This window comes from Neophocaena asiaeorientalis, unplaced genomic scaffold, assembly GCF_003031525.2.
Source record: "Neophocaena asiaeorientalis asiaeorientalis breed wild unplaced genomic scaffold, Neophocaena_asiaeorientalis_V1.1 scaffold22, whole genome shotgun sequence".
NCBI classification, from domain to species: domain Eukaryota; kingdom Metazoa; phylum Chordata; class Mammalia; order Artiodactyla; family Phocoenidae; genus Neophocaena; species Neophocaena asiaeorientalis.
The window spans coordinates 792,810-810,068 of NW_020174422.1; the positions used below are offsets into that span (position 1 = coordinate 792,810).

The window sequence follows — 17,259 nt, forward strand, 5'->3', positions numbered from 1 at the left end:
GTGTCACTCCTTTACTGGACAGAAACCCTCCGGAAATAAAGAGCTGAGCCCCATCCCTCTCTCTTCCACCTCCCCTCCTCCTCCAGGGATAGTCAGTGGGCGACAGGCAGCCCTGGGTGCCGCTGCTGGTGGGCACAGCCTGGCTGTGCGGAGGGCCCAGGGTTGTGGTCTGAGTCCACTGGTGTCTCCGCAGCCCAGGGCAGAGCCTGAGCAGAGACTGTGGCCTGAGTTCACAAAGCGAGGGGTGATGACAGGAGGTGCATGTCAAGGGGGCGCGTTCTCCTGAAGCACTAGAGCTAGAACTGCTGAACGGCGAGCGCGGATCAAAGGGAAGGGATCCTAAGGACGGGCCGGGCCAGACCCGCTGCCCTGGGTTATGTCCTATGTGAGGGGTGGACTGCAGAGGAGGACGGGCCTGCTCAAGCTTGCGGAGGGATCCCGGGGCACAGCAGCTCCTAAGAGAGCCCTGGCCGGGTGATGCTTTCACGGGTGCCAACAGGTCAAGCCCTCCCGGTTCTGCAGGAACCTCAGTCTGGGGAGTTGGCAGAACCCAGGGAAGGACAGGAAGAGGAAGCAGGGAACTTAACCTCGGGGCCTGCGCCACCCTCACCCTGGGCTCCGGAAGGGTGCTTCCCACTCCACTTACGATCCTAGTCTCTCTTCGATGTCGTAGAAGTCAGACACTTTCTGGTCAGTATTGACCACGACGGTTCGATAATCAACCTCGGGCTCCTTTTCATCTGCAGGGTGGGGGTCGGGGTGAGTGTGAGCCATCAGACCCCTCACCCACCCCCCTCCACCCCTCGAGTCTTCCCGAGGACGGAGGCCAGCACTCACCATCATCTGACACCTCCACTTCATCCTTCGGCTCTAGGGGGAGAGAGGGCGTGGGCGATTAGTAACGAAGGCCCACCGAGAGCAAAGCATGCCGGGGGCCCTGTCAGACTTCAGCCTTCCCAGGCACAAGACCACCAAGCCCAGAGCTCTGGGCACCACCACGGGGTCAGTGGGTCCATGCTGCAACAGGGCCACGTATACACCGGCAGGCGCTGGCCCCCACCCAGCCCCTCCTCTGCCAGCTCTCCCCTCCATCCACTCCCCACTAGCCTTGAGGTCCCCTAGACATGCCCTTCTTCATATCTTTTCTAGTCTCTCTGACTTTCAGAACCTACACACAACTACGACAGTCCCTTTCTGCTCTGGCTCAAAAGTCGGCAACTTATAATTGCTACTAGTGTCAAATCCATTTATCCATTTGCTGAGAACTTTTTCTGGAATTCCAGCTAGGTACCAGTTATTTTGCCAGTGATCATGGGTGTACAAAACAAAATACAGATGGCACGATCTCTCCTCCTTTCTTGGAGCTTATATATAATTTCGTTGGAGAGGCAAAAACACATATCCTTGAAATATCCATTACGAGTGTTATATAATCAAGCACGTGATATCGCAGTACAAACTGAGTAGACAATGGAGGAAGGTGACAAAAGTGGGGCAAGTATAAAGTCAGAGCAATTAGTCTAGGAAGAAGGAGCCGTTGAGTTGTGTCTTAACGGAAATGATGGAACACAGCGAGGAGGTGGGTGACGTCATGCAGGAAGCCAGCGGGTGTTTATGGGTATGGCAAGGAGGGACATGAGCACCCCACCCTGGCCGTTCACACAGATGTTTCAGTCGTGGATGGGGGGTCGTGAGGGGACAGGCTGGTGGCCAGAGGAATACACCCACTTCCGAAGTCCAGGCTTTCCTTTGCTTTGGTATAATTAGTCCCTAAAGAGCCACTGTGGCCTCTTGACCTTAGCCAAGTGCCCTTCCCTTCCTGGACCTCAGTTTCCTCATCTGTAAAAGGAAAGCACCGTATTTCTCGGTGGTTTCTCGGGTCCTTGGCTAGCCCTGGATGCCATGCTTTGTGATGTGCTAGGTGCTGCTTAGCCATGATGTGGGCTGTGTCCCGTCTGACAGCGGGAACCAAGGGAGGCTTCCTGAAGAGGTAGAAAGACCTGAGGAAGCCAGAGAGGGAGGCCAAGGATTTCTAAAGTGTGTGTGGGGGAAAGGGTGTGATTTGCTGAAGCTCCCAGCAGAGCAAGGCTGAGGACAGGAAAGGGACGGCAGATGGAAGGAAGGCCAGAGCAGACGGGGCCGAGGGGTTGGTCGGACACTGCCCAGAAAGGAGGGCTTGTGTGGGAGCGGGCCCAGCTCTGTGTGCTTCGCAAGTGGAATGCTGGCGGTGAAGGTGTGGGTCGGGGACCAGGTTCAGCTTGAAGCTGTGGACAGTGAGCCTCTCTGTTAGGCTGAGGGCAGAACAAATTACTGAAACCTAAGCAGGCAACCTGAGAGAAGTCACACAGTTCCCATGCAAGATAAGTACCCCTTGCTGGAAAAGAGTTTTGACAGAGTTTATAAGCATGTGACCGGGAACAAGAGAGGCTATGATTTGTTTAGAGTCCTTAAAATGCTGTTGATGAAGTTTAATTTTAAAAAACCAACACAAGTGGGATTGGGAGGAATATTTGTCACAGAAAGGAAAATGCCATGGAAAAATAAAAAAAGGATAAGGTGGATGGGGACTCTCAGATTAGTGGTGGGGTTCACAGATACTGTCGGGATGTGAGTATAACTGATCAAGCCTTCTAAACCACAGATTTGAGAGTTGACAGTGACCCTGTCAACTTCACACATGACCAAAATGTACTTGAGAGCAACACACCTGGAAGGTAGTAATGGAGTCATGTGTTCAGGGAGAACTGAATCATTCAGACTTCCAGCATGACAAGCCCTAGGGTATCTAGTTAGAACCAAAAGTGGGAGCCCCATTCCTCAACCAACTGCTGTGGCCAACAGAATGCTGCCATTGGGGATGTGTGCACCGGCTGCAAACAGGTATTATTACTCTGCCCTTGGTAGAGCCTGGGGTCATGTGATCCTAGAACCCTGGCTGTTGGCACTGAGAAAGTCTCAGTGGAGCTGGAGGAGGCGTGGGCCATTGAAAGGAAGAGCTGCCATGTGAAGACGATCAGAAAAGGTTAGGCCTCTCCGGCTGGGAAAGAAGCCTAAAGCAGACATGATAAAAAACAAAAAAATCACAATAGCCAAGGGTGAGATTAGGGTTACGAACTTTCACCAACTAATGAACACTATAACGTGGGAGAACAATTTAGCGTTATACCTCACATAGGAGGGAGGCTGCAGGCATCTGGAAGTCACATCTCAAGAGCCACCATAAGAACGATGAATAGGGTCAAGAGATGTTTAGGTTAGTTCAACAATGGTATTTCAGACGGGGATTTAAGGAAAGCAAGAGATTCAAGTCAATTCAACAATCACTAACTGAGCACTTGTGGATGCCAGTGACTGGATGGGGCCTTAGAGACAAAACATTAATGATAATACCCACATCTAGTGGCAGGGAGGCCCCATCGTCCTGATCCGTGGTGCCCTAGCTGAGACAGCGGTTTGACCTCTCCTGACCTTTTTGTCCCCATGCCACATATCCTGGTGTAGAATGAGCAACAGGATGAGAGAGTACAGAGAGACAGGCTCTCCTGGCCCGGAATCTCTAGGAGGAACCGTCTGTCCTCTCCTCGTGAAGGAACAGAAGCAGCGCTGTGAGCCCATGAGGGGCTTTCCAATGACCTGTTTCCCGGAGGCATCTTCTAGGTGGCCCTGAAAGGGCATGCAGTTCTAGAACTGGCCTCTCCCCATCTCTCTGACACCAGTTAGAGATGGAGCTAGGCTTCTTGCCCTCCTCTCAAATACCACACCTACCCTCAACTCCTGCCTCTCTCCTTAGCAGTCAAGATGCAGCGTGCTTTCCCGGTACCAAGGCTGTGGGGTCCAGCTCAATCTCAGGGAACCCAGGCCCCGGCCTCTGGCTCACTGTTACACAGCAACCCTTCCTCTGTGTGGAACTCGGACCAAGGCTCCAGGCTGAGACATTTCCCTTCCTCCTTTTCCTTCTCATCCTGTCTCCACTCTATTTGGAAGGGAAATGGCCATGAGAGGAGGAACCCCAGAGGCGTGGGGGAAAGACCACAATTCAATTAGCCAAGCTCTCTGAGCATAAAGGGGTAGTAATGAGAGAGGTGGCCACGTGATGTCCATCTTTCCGTTCAGGAAGGAGCTAAACTGCAGTAGAAGGGACTTCAACGAGATACTTTTTTAAAAATCCACTCAGAAAGAGCTGTGAGATCCAAGAGCTAAGTGGAAGAACTATTTGGAAGATGGCTCCAAGATATTTCTGCAGGCAGATGACACCATCCCCCTGGAGTGGTGTTTCGGGGAGGGCCGGCTGAGCGCTCTGGCCCTCACGTGGCACGTGTCTAGCCGGCTCCCTGGACAGAGCGGTCCCTTTGCACGGCGGAGGGCTGCTGGGCGCCCAGCGGGCACTAGAGGGCGCCCGCGCCCCAGGGAGGGCAGCCGCGGCAGCTCAGGGTGAGCGGTTGATTTCCGCTGCTTCTCTGGGGGCTCTGCATCTCTACCCTATTCTGCAAGCAGCCTCTATCACAGCTGTTTGCTAACAACTATACAGACTAGAACAAATTAGGATTAGGAGCAAGGATGGAGCGGATTTCAGATTTAGAGTTGAGTATGGTGGGAGTGGAGATCCAGACCTGGTTGGGATGGGAGAGAGCTGCTGCGTTGGGTGGGAGGGGGAAGGAGAGGTGCTCGTTTACTCAGGTTTGGGAAGACGAGGAGGGGAGCTGTCAGGTTACGGGTCCTAGTCTGAGGCGGGTGGGGGGCTCTGGCATAGGAGGCCACAGAGCTGGGTGGAGACCTACATGCTATGCTGTGTCTTCCACCGTATCCCTAGCGTCCCTGCAGCACCTGGAACACAGGAGGGGCACCGGACCCACTGAGTGAATGCAGAGTGAGGGCGGGGATGGAACTGAGAGGTCCGGATGAAGCCCAAAACTGAAGTCGCTGAGGCAGAGGCTGGAGGGGCCGTGGTAGCGGTGGGAAGGTGAGAGCCAACATTAGCTGTGCTTAGAGGGGGGAGGGTTAATTGGCACTGCCTTTTTATGACCACCAGACCCCACGGGCTCACAGAAATGATCTACTATAATCACATCCCTCTTCCACACATGTGCACACACACACACACCCTCCACTTCTCTGAGAGCCATTGCACTTTTAAAGAGGAGAGAGATGATCAACCCAGGCTATAACTGACAGGCTTCTGAGCTGTCCACAGAGAGCTTCACTTGGAAGCCACACCTGCTTACCCTCACCCTCCCATCCCCCCCTTCATCCTCTGCCCCTCAGAGCATGTTCTGTGCTGTTCTGCCCCTTCCCCCTCCCATCAGGGACAAGCCAGCTGGACCTGGGGGTGGGAGCATCTTCCAGCCTGGAAGCCCTGGGTGGCCTGGACCCCTCCTCTGGATTACAGGCAATTTCAACATTTCCCTTTGTCTGCTCCCAGTCAGGATGGGCCCCAGGAGGAGAATCTGAGGACCACAGAAGGGGGTTCAGCTGGCCTCAGGCAAGAAGGGAGAGGCCACCTGCCTGGACCCAAGTGGTCCCAGCCCCTCCTCCCCACAGACCGTCCTCACAGCCCTGGAAGCTGCTGTCCTGGCCTCCTAAGAGCCACACGCGCAGCTCCTGTGGCCTCTGGTCCTCTGTGTGGGGCTCAACAGGTATTCTACAGTCTCTCCTGGTACATACCCTGAAAGACCTGGAAGTTTTCCCTTCCAGCTAATGCACATCTCACTGCCACGTTACCCCTTTTCTATCACTTTTCTAAGGAGCTGGGAGTCATCTTCCTGGACAAAGTAATATGCTAAAAACGTGCAGACTGGAACCTGGCTGCCTCTCCTGGCACACCCACTCTAACCAGTCTGCTTCCCGTTCTGCTCATGTCAAAGGGGGATGTCAAAGGGCGGCCGATGGCAGTTTTGTTACTGTTTCTCCCAGAAGACATCTGTGAGCGGCTAGTGAGCAGGAGCCCCATGACACTGCAAAGAGGTCTGGCAGGGCTCTCTCGGGCCGGGCTCCACGATCCACGCCGCCACAGCACACTGTGGCTGTCAGAGCAACCTGCTCTCTGGGGATCTCTAGGGCTCACTGCGCAAAGGCCCCCAAGACAGGGCTGCACAGGCAAAATTAGAAATTTGGTGTGTTTTCCACTGGCAACCTCCAAACTTTCTTTCTGGAGCCCTCATTTAATTTGAAAGTAAAGTTTAATATCTGTTTTATGCCTAAATTTTGAAACTAAAGAGGGGTATCAAACTGTAATGACAGTTTCCATACGTATGATGCCTCTGGCTATATGGTAATTTCAGGACCTGTGCCCTGTCCAGCTCCTGGTCCTTTAGTCTTCTCTCTACCTCACATCTTACAGCTCTCTCTTCTCCTAGAAGTCTTTCACTTGTTTTCCCTCCACCTTCCTCCCTGCCCCCAACTTTGCCTCCATCTTAAATTCACAGCACTCGTTTTCTTCTCTTCACATGAAACTTCTTGAAGTAACATTCTATACTCCTGGCCTCTCCTTCTTCCATTTATTCCTTAGCCCCAGGCCAACCATTTTCCACCCTGTGGAAACACTATGGACTTTGCTCTCAAAGATCACGGCTTATCAAAGGGCTGAATCCAAAGATCTTGCATCCTCATCTCTTTCCTCTTTGCCACTCGCTGCTTCCATGTTTCTGCAACACAGCTCCAGCCTCCCCTTGGTTCTCTCCCCTCTCAGTCCTTTCTCCCGGTCGTGCAGGCTCCTTCATTTCTGTATCAGTGTAGACTTTCTTTACCCCCCTCTCCGTGAACTTACTGATGCCCATGGCTTCAATTATCAATTAAATAGTGAAGACCCCACCCGCCCCAAACCTGTAGCTCGAGCTTAAACCTTTCTCCTGAGCTCTGGATTCAACCATCCAGCAGTCTGAAGACACCTCCCCATGGATATCCCTCAGACACCTCAACTCAACAGGACTGAAACCAGAACTTCCACCTTCTCTCAGAGCCTCAACCGGTATTTCACTGACTCAATCTCAACCCCCTAGTCCACTTCATTGCTTCTCGAACTTTCAAGTGTATATGAATCCATGGGGGGTGAGGGTGGATAATGTTAAAATGAAGGTTCAGAAGGGACTAGGGAAGTGGGGGCCAGACAGTCTGCATTTCTAACAGGCTCCCAGGATCCCAAGACTAGTGGTCCAGACCACCCCTTGAGTTCCAAAGGTCTATTCTTCCTCTAACTCTCTTTCTAAAAAAACAGATCTAATTGCGTCAAGCCCCTGCCTGAAAACCTTTGATGAACTCACAATTTTACCCACACTGTCCTTTTTGTGTTGCTTCCTCCTGTTCTATCTCACACAGCATATGCCCTGGCCACACACAAGAGTCTCAAAATGCCATGCATTTCTACCACTTTGTTGTACCTTTGCTCTCGCTGTTTCCTCTGCGAGGAATGCCTCTCCCAATCTGCCCTACCTCTTGGAATCCTATTCCTTTTCCCAAGACTCAGCATAAGTATTACGTCTAGGAAGTCTTTCCCAACCTTCATGGCAAAATTATTCATGCTTTCTGCTATGTCTCCGCAATTTGTTTATACTGGTCTAATAGGATGCAGCCCATCTCATTATAGTTAGCTGTCCTCCTTGTCAGATTTTATGCTCCCAATCTTATCGGTCTTCCCTGACACTGAGTTCACCCTCAAATATGAGTGCAAGAGAGGAGGGAGCTGGATGAGTGGGTAGGGCAAGACGTTGAAACTGTAGGTCTACCTGAGCTCCCGCTTCCCAGGACTGTACTTCTGATTAACACACCGTCACCCCTGCTGGGAATGTACCAAAAACGGTGGTTCAATATTTTTTGAAGGATCATAGGTACCTCTTTTAGAGTATGGAACAGCATCACAACATTGGAAATCAAGATCCCAAAAGACTCTGCCAGCCATCAGTGATGTCTTGTCAGTTCCCTTGTACCCATCTCAGTTCAGCCTTCTATGCACACAAGGTAAGTCATGCACATTTATCGCAAGCCCGTGATGAAAGGAAGGCAGCCTACCCTCAGGTTTCTCTCCCACCACTGTGAGCTCAGACTCCTGGCTCGGCTCACTGGTTCCGTAGACGTTGATTGCGCGCACACGGAATTTATACTCTCGGTCAGGCAGTAAGTCGTGGATGTTAAAAGAGGTGCTGCGGCATGTGGCTAGTTCCTTCCACTTCTTGTCCGCCGAGTCCCAGATCTCGACGCTGTAGGACTGTACGGCGCTGCCCCCATCGTACGAGGAGCCGTACCAGGACAGGGTCAGCGAGGAGCTGCGAATGTCAGAGGCACAAGGCGTGCCGGCCGGGGGGTCCGGCTTGTCTGGGGAGAGAGAAGCACACATCACCCAACTCTGCAGGACTGCAGGGAGAGAAGTTCTTTAATTGGCTCTGTCATGAGGGAGAAGCCTGGAGAACAGGAGCTGCGATCCCTGGTCCTGGCTCTCCTTCCCTCATCCATACGGCCACACCTAGGTACACACCTGCCTATATGGAAAACCCTACAAATACCGATTTGCTCAGAAAAAACCTCTTTTTTGGCTAGTTTCCAGTCTACACGTCATGGTTTCCTGTGCTTTGCCCAAGTCAAAAACATATTACTCAGTGTAAACAGACCTAGGAAGCTGCCCAGGAGGCATGGACTGCTTCCCATCAAAAATATGCTTTGAGAGAGAGTTCAGTGTGTGTGTGTGTGTGTGTGTGTGTGTGTGTGTGTGTGTGTGTGTGTGTGTGTGTGTGTCTCCTTCAGGCCTGAGGTCAGTGACCTGTGACATAACCAGGGGTCAGTCTCCACTTTCTCTGGGACCTGGGAAACACCTGCCCCGCTGAGAGTCAGTACAGCACAGTGAGCTCTGAAGTCACACACTGGGTTTGAATACAGCTCTGTTTTCATTCATTACTTGTTAACCCCTCTGTGCCACAGTCTCCCCGTCTGTAAAATGTGCATGATAATAGCACTGCATCACAAGGTTGTTGTGAGATGTTCTTAGAAAGCGTCTTGTTTGAGTAGCCTTTGCTGTCATCATTATTGCAGGAGTTTATTTCTAACTTTATAATGTATAAAAAATTACTCCTACTCGCTCTCTGTCATCCTCCTAGGACTGGTATAAAATGAGATAGAGAATTTCAAAGCGAACCACAGTAGCAAATCACAATCATCCCTGACTGAGGGCCAGAAAATGAGCTGAGGACACAAACTAGGAGCGGCCCTTTGTCTGGCCGCCTTCCCATTCAGACCAGTAATGCTAAGAACCAGTAACACTGCCAACTTCAAGGCAAATCACGGTAGTCAGTGTGTTCATTAATGAGGTTCTTTAGTTTTGCTGATTTTTGGCAGGTGTTCAACTGAACAGAATTCTATTCTTCAGATTTAGTCTCTGCAGGTGGTTGGTTTAGTTACAGATACCAGTGTTCACTAAGCCTTCATCTCCTCCAAGACAATCTGAGTCCTAGAGCTCCCCAAACTAGCAATTAAAAGCCATGTTTTATACGCTGTGAATTTATAAGCTATGTGAATTCCAGCTAATTCCTTAACTTCTGGGACAAGTTTGTCTTTTTCATTTGGAAAATGGGGTTAATATATATCTACCTCTTAGGGGTTTTGCAAGCATCAAATAAGCAAACCCAGGTAAAAGTACTTGATTTCTACTCTCCTCCCCCTCAGCAAGGTAGGAAGGCCAAAGAAAATCCCTGCAAATGACTTAAGCATATTGAAAAGAAAAAGAACATTCTGCCTGTGTATGTGTCTATGTATACATATACATAAACACATACACATGCATACACATACACCTATACATACATACACATACACACACACATACATATATACCTATACACACATCCACATCCACATATACATATACACATACATATTCATTTTCCCCTCTCCCCCAGCCCTGCTGCTTCTACATCCAGCCAAGAACGCACTGCCCGGAAGCCATCCATACCCAGCAACCCCAGCCTGGGTTGACTCGCCCTGGAATGACTCTGGGACTGTGACAGCCACTCCCCACTGGTGGCAGTCACTCTGGAGGCCTCCTATGATGGAACCACTTTCACTGGTTGTTCAATATGTTCTCTTAGAAAAACTGTTTGTTCTGAAAGATATATTGGTCTTTTTAGAAATACCTCTGGTGTTGGCTAAGATGTTTATTACTCTAAACTCTCTTACAGGCAAGTGGTTCAAGTCCTCTCAAGACCCAGCTAAGGAAGTAAAAAGGCCTAAAGAAAGATGAAGGACAGACTCCCTGCCTCCCTCCCTCAAAGGAAATGCCTGGAAAACTTCTGACTGGACACGTTTAATGTCCTGTAGTTTGAGATGACGAATACAGATACACTGCACTGACTGATATTCTCCCCTCCTGCTCTGGTCAAGAAAAGGAAACTTGGAGAAATGGGTATTTTGGAAAAGGTACTATTAATCCCCTACCCTGTTCCGAATTTAGTCTCTTGGCTAAAAGAGAGAGAACTGACACAGGACATATGTCACTGCCTGCAGCATGAGAGAAGATGCAAAGTTTGGGGAGGGTGGCTTTAATTCAAAGTGAAACCTCAATGCTTTCAAGGAATTTGATGGCATATTAAGGAGTTCAGAACAGACGCAAGTCTGAAGTCAGAGGAGATTAGGAGGCCCCACCCGCATGCCTGCCCCGGGAGCCACGGGCTGAGCCCGATGCTTTCTGTTCTTTCCAACCTACAGAGCTCCACATGGAGGCCGGATGAGCTGGGGATGAAAACCCTCAGGACGGAATAGACGTCCTCAGAACAGCCTGCTCTCAGGGCCAAAGAAACAGACGCACTCAGTCTGGGAGGGAGGCCTGGGCATGGCCTGGCAAAGGCCAGGCGGGCTCAGTGTCCAGGGCCCCGAGCTCCATGCTTCTTTGGAATTCTTTCATGGCTCCCTGGAGACTTGACTAGCAGAATGGGAAATGCTGAGTCTAAAGGAAGGGGCTCCGATGGCACCAGTTCCAGGATTTTCTCTTCAGCAAATGTTCTCACTCCTGGGAAAACGGAGGATCTCATCCCTGCTGCTTCTCTGGAGTAACTGCGCTGGCAGTCCCTGCGTGCCCGTGTGTTTGAAGATGGTCTGTGACTGGGCCCAACCCCACCTGGGCCTCCCTCCACTGGCACCTCAGCAACCACCTGCAGCTTTTAGAGAATGGCAGGGCTGCAAGGGCCCCCAGGTTATCTATCTGGGTAATCCTGGCCCTTCGGGATTAGGCAAGGCACTTTGCTTACCGAGAATACCCAGCTGGCCAGTGACGGAGCCAAATGGAGATTCTAAAAGGTCTCTGAACCCTCACTCCAGGGGCCTGTTACTTTCCCAGCTATCAGGATGAATAAGATGAAGAATGCATCTTGCTTAAGCCCAAGCCAAGCATTATGCTGAGAAATCTCCTGCCCTTAAAAATCATGCAAGTTCCAAGCTCAGAGAGTACTGGGGGATTACTGGGTATCTGGGATCCTCTCTGCTTTGTTTTTCTCCTTTAAAGATACGCAGAGTGGCCTGTTTTCTTGTGTTGGACAAGTCGCATGAAGGGCTTCATCTGGGTCCCGCTGCTCTCTCCTGCCTGAGAGGCCCCTCCCTCACCCTTCCGAGGCTGAGGCTGGAGGCCCACTCGTGGGCAGAGGTCCTCTGCGCATCACAAATCCCTGCACTATCTCTTAACATATAATAATAATTAGCCTTCAAAATAGCTAAACATCACTCATTTAAAGTAACTGAAGGAAAGGCTAATTTTTTGGAATGAATTTATGTATTTATTTTTTTATTTTTGGCTGTGTTGGGTCTTCGCTGCTGTGCGCGGGCTTTTCTCTAGCTGTGGCGAGGAGGGGCTACTCTTACTTGCGGTGCGCGGACTTCCCGTTGAGGTAGCTTCTCTTGTGGTGGAGCACGGGCTCTAGGCACGTGGGCTTCAGTAGTTGTGGCGTGCAGGCTCAGTAGTTGTGGCTCGCGGGCTCTAGAGCACAGGCTCAGTAGTTGTGGCACATGGGCTTAGTTGCTCCGCGGCATGTGGGATCTTCCCGGACCAGGGCTCGAACCTGTGTTCCCTGTGTTGGCAGGTGGGTTCTTAACCACTGCGCCACCAGGGAAGCCCAGGGAAAGGCTAATTTTAATCATCATTTTAAAAAATAGGAGTCAGAGACTATCTGAAAAGAAAGGGGTACTTTAAAAAACATACAAGAAGAGAAGTTTACCGCTAATTAGTAGAAGTTGTGCTAAACTGGCCTTATTTAGCTGGCTCACAAGTGGGTGCTTCCAAAGTGCTTGTAACTGTCTGGAGTAGGCCAAACAACTCCTGTTTCATCTCATTTACATTTTACATCTACTTAATCAACCCTGATCAGATAATACACAGATGTCGCTAGAGACATGCAGGTAAACCTGGGCTTCATCCAGATTTACTTTGGACTGATTCTAAATCCACAGGCTCTGAATGAATGTGGATTTGCTGTACCCATCAACGTGAGTCCTCATTTTATTGAGCAATTCTATTCTTAGCTCTCCAAGGGGGAAGCAGACAGAAAGCCCTTCCCCTCCATTCCATTCCCCTCCCAGGACGGCATTTAACATGCCGCTCCTGCCAGCTGGCGGACAGCCACGCCAATGGCCCTGTCAGCACCGGCCGAGGAGAATGAGAAACTCAACCATAAAAGGCCACAAATGCAGCCCGTATGGTGGTGATGGCGGAGGGGAGCGGGTGGCACCGTGGGGAGCATGGGGGCAGGGGGCGCTGGTCACAGAAAAGCAGTTCCAGGGACTTGACCCTAACGTTCCCCCCGCAGGAGCGGGTGAGAGAGAACACCAAGGAAAACTGGATACTGCTGCGAGCTGACGGGTGGGGCGTGGCACCAAATCAATACTTCAGGTTCCGGTCTAAGTGGCGCCGATCCCCCGCCCCCAAAGGGTTCCTGACTCCAGGAGGAGACAATTAAAATAAGCATCCGGATTCACCACAGAGAGAGCGAGGGCGTCCTGTCTTTTATAGATGAGAAACCTATTCCCTGAGCCTCTGGTCCGCCGGCCTTCCCAGAGATAAAACTCCTGACCTAAGGAAACTAAAGAAAGGGGATCAGAACAAAGAACACCAGGTGAAATCCAAAACTGGGCAGAAGGCCTAAATAGACATTTCTCCAAAGAAGATATACAGATCGCCAACAAACACATGAAAGGACCAGGTGAGAGGCTTTCGTGTGTACCACGTATGAAGGCCCGAAAGTGCTCTAGGACCAGCCTGTTAGGCATCTGCTGCTCCTTCGCTGTCCTGAACGCCTGCCACGTGTCTGTGGGGGGCAGTGGGCTGAGCATGACGGACAGTGGGAGGCCAGTTAGGAAGCTAGTTTGATATTTCAAGAGAGAGTTGACCAGGGCATGAAAAACACAGTGACTGAGATGGAGAGGAAAAAGTGACCTTGACAATCAGTCTGAAGACAGACTCTGAACCCAATCCTGGGATGTAGGAGATAAGAAAAAGGGAGTGGATTGGGGATTAGGAGGGCAAGGTGACCTCAGAAGAGCAGTCCCTGAAGACTAATGGGGCCTGGGGGTGAGGCTACAGGGAGTTGAAGATTGTTGCCAGGGAGGTGAAGAAGGAGACTCAGAGGAGAGACTGGCTCTTTCAGAGGGTTTGGCCGTGAAGAGAGAGCAGGAGAAAGATGCTAGGGTGGCCAGAGTGAGACGAGATACTACAGGAGTTATGCGTGCCTGTGCGCATGGCGACGATGGGAGAGTCCTGGCAACATTTATGGGAGAAACTGGGGAGAAGTTGAAGGGAATGGGGGTGGCGGGGGTTGGAGCCCTCAAGAGCCTGGGGTCCGGAGCACAGGAGAAAGGTGGGCAACACCCAGAGCCTGGAGGGTGGAGTCAGCACGGGCACAGATAGAGAGACGCCTGCAGGTGTGGGACCACCAAGCTAAGCAGGTTCATGCCTGATGCCTCCTATTTCTCAGAGAGGCCAGTGGCCAAGGCCTGCAGGGTAGGGGGGTCTCGAGGAATGGCTGTCTCGGGGTGTGGGAGAGGGCACTGACCAGCGCTGACACCTTGGCTGAGCCTGGACACTGACAGAGCCCAGCACTGAGTCTGCAGATCGATGTGGTCTCTCTGCCATGCCCCAGACTCAGGCAGAGCGGCAGTGAAGTTGAAAGGCAGCACTGATTCAAGGTGAGGGTTTGTGAGGGGACTGGGGTTGGGGGCAGGGAGTGGACCAGGGGGAGAAGGGGTCACAGGGGCTAGCTGGAGAGAGCTGGAATGGTAGAGCTCAGAGTCTGGCTAGAAAGGGAAACCGGGAGGGGATTCATAGGAAGAGGAAAACGCTGTGTGTGCAAGGTCTGGGATTCTCAATAAGCACGAAGGGCAGCAACAGTGTGAGAGCAGGGAGTGGGAGAGCAGGGAGAAAGGGAGCCTGTGGGCAGAGGGAACGCGTGCTGAAGCAGTGGCCCCGGGAGATGAGGCCTGGAAGTCCATCATCCCGCCTTCCCTACGCCCCGTCCCCAGACTCACCCACAACGGTGAGGTTGACCTGGGCCTGCCTGCTGCCCAGCCTGTTCTCCACCAGCAGAGTGTAGCAGCCACAGTGCTCCTGGCGTGCAGCCCGGATGGTGAGCTTGCTGACATTCTCACTGTTCTCCACCTTGATGTGCTCACTCTCCTGGATCTGGGACAGAGAGTGGGGCAGGCACTAGAGACTTTGAGCCAGAAAGGAAGGGGGCTCTGACCCACACTCCTCACCCCTGGGGATGTGGATGCAGCTGCCCGAGCTGTGTGGGGCTGGTCTTGTCTGGGCTCTGAGCTTCCCCCTAAGCGGGGAAGACCCCCTAAGGTCTATACTCTGAGCTTCCCCCTCTCCTGCATCTAGAGCCAAGCTGCCCTGACAGGGTCGAGATCTGGGACAAGCAGGGAGGGTGCTGCAGGGTCTGGTGGCCGGGAGTGAGCTGTCACTCTCTGCTCCAGACCGGAAACGGGGCACATTCCAGCCCCCTCCGCTGCTCTGGGATGGGATGGTGGGAGAACAGATTTGATCAAAGTCACTTACAAAGCCCACCCAGTGGGTTCTGACCTCTTCTGTGCCATCAAATACCACAGTCACCAGCCAGATGTGGCTATTCAAATTTTAGTTGAGTGGCAAATCATCCAGATGTCCATCAATGGATGGACAGGTAAACAAAATGTGGAACATCCAGAAAACGGAATATTATTTGGCCATAAAAAAGGAATAAAATATTGGTTCATGTTACATCATGGATGTGCCCTGAAAACGTAACGCTAAGTGAAAAAACCCAGACACAAAAGAACACATATTGTATGATTCCATTTATATGAAATGCCCAGAATAGGCAAATCCAAAGAGACAGAAAGCAGGTGAGAGATTGCCAGGGTCTGGGGGAAGGGGAGAAATGACTACGAATGGGTCTGGGGTTTCTTTTCGAGGTGATAAAAACGTTCTGGAATTAGAAAATGGTTATGGTTGCCCAACCTTGTGAATATATGCACACTTTAAAAGGATGAATTTTATGGTGTGTGAATTATACCTCAACAAAGCTGTTATAACAATTTTTAATTAACTGAAGTATAAAATCCAGTTGCTCCGTTGCACTAGTCACACTTCACGTGTCCAATAGCCACATATGGTTAGTGGCTACTCTACTGGATAACAGACATAGTACGATTACATCACTACAGAAAGTTCTGTTGGATGGAGCTGGGACTTGGCTCAATGTCTCTGAAGAGGGTTGAGATTCCATCTTACTTCAGACACCACTAGCCCAGACAAAACCCAAGCAAACATGCTTTGGGATAAGGCCAGCTTCTCTTCTTCATCTTTTGAGTCCAACTCTCCTTTCTTCCCCAGTACTAGCCTCCCACCTCCGGGCCTCAGGACAATTTGAATGGGTTGGAAATAGAGCAACAGAGGACTCAGAAGAAGTCGTCACACCTCCTGTAGAGGTCCTGATCCAGGGCCAGCCTGCCGGTCTGGGGCCCCTGTTGAACAGGTACATGGGCACACACTACCAACGTGGGATCAGAAAAATGGCCAGGCTCCCCAAGTTTCTCTAAAAGGAACTGGTTGTTTGGAAATTCAAACATTTTCCTGTAGGACTGTTGTTATAAATGGAAGTTCGATTTCTGGGTCAGTAAGCCAAAATTCTGTTTAACGTACAATTGATCTACTCAGATACTCAGGTGCACTTTTCTCTCTCCAGCATGTGGTAAGTTTAAGTGGTTGCCACAGATAGGGTTCAGTGAGCTGGCACAGAATCACAGAAAGCTCTAGAGTCTGAGAGGTCATTTAGGTCACTGGTTCGATTTTCCTGACTCCAAGTAGAATTCTAGACAGAGATACCCAAATCAGGTGGGGGCCATAGGTGGTTTCTGTTTTTTCCTTCATATTCTTCTCTATCACACAAATTGTCTATAAAACAGGCAACCTTGCTAGATGTAGAAGAAAAGGTTATTAAGAGCTCAGATTTGGTGGGTGGGTGACAGGGGTGTGAGGGGCTCTCCCATTTCTCAGGCCCCTGTGATGAGCAGCGATGCTGCCCTTCATCACAGCATTTCTCATCCCTTTCGGTCCAGGACGGCTCTGGAACTTGTGTGGGTTGTTCTCGGGCCACTGCCCTCTGTTACTGACCTGCTTTCGGAACTTCATCCAGGTGCAGGTGATGGGCTGGGTGCCGGCCACTTTACCAAACAGCTCCACGGGCTCTCCTGCACGCACCTTTTGGTCCTCAGGAAACTGGATGATCTGAGGGGGCACGGCTGGGGGAGCACAAGGGAGAGAGTGAGCTCCGAGGAGGAGGGAGCCTCAGACATTCTAATCTCATTCGACGCTGCCAGCCACATTGGTCTGTTGCTTCTCTCTCACTTTCCGGAACCTTCAGGGTAAGACTGAGCAATGACCACTGCTTCAGACACCTGGGCTGACGGATCTGCTAGGTTTGTTGGTCTCTTGATCCTGATTCCCTCAGAAGTGACCCACACAATTTTACAAGGCATGATTCTCCGTTCGTTGGTTGTTGTGGAATTTGTGCCTTACCCTAATTTTTTGAGTCTGTGACCTTACTCCTTTATTAGTTACAAAGCATCTTGCCTTCTAACCTCCAGGTCACCCTGGCTGACAGGCTCAATATGGTTCACATCCTCAAATGTCTTTCCATGGAAAACAGACAGGGCTTCCTATCACAGGGACATACAGAGCAGAGCATGAAAACAGCACAAAGTGGATTATCTCGGTAAGGGGCAGACTGGAGGACAGAGAGGTAAGCAGGATTTCACAGC

General features: G+C 51.1%; 1 protein-coding gene across 5 annotated transcripts in view; it reads right to left on the reverse strand.

Moving 5' to 3' along the window:
• MYLK (myosin light chain kinase) overlaps positions 1–17,259 on the reverse strand; it is a 265,262-nt gene that overhangs the window by 31,574 nt on the left and 216,429 nt on the right. For all 5 annotated transcript variants that reach the window (XM_024756503.1, XM_024756505.1, XM_024756502.1 and 2 more), the window contains 5 exons: positions 16,613–16,740; positions 14,485–14,638; positions 8,002–8,304; positions 838–870; positions 647–740 (listed from right to left, as the gene is read on the reverse strand). In XM_024756503.1, coding sequence (XP_024612271.1) covers positions 647–740; positions 838–870; positions 8,002–8,304; positions 14,485–14,638; positions 16,613–16,740 — 712 coding nt within the window. The remainder of the gene's footprint in view (positions 1–646; positions 741–837; positions 871–8,001; positions 8,305–14,484; positions 14,639–16,612; positions 16,741–17,259) is intronic.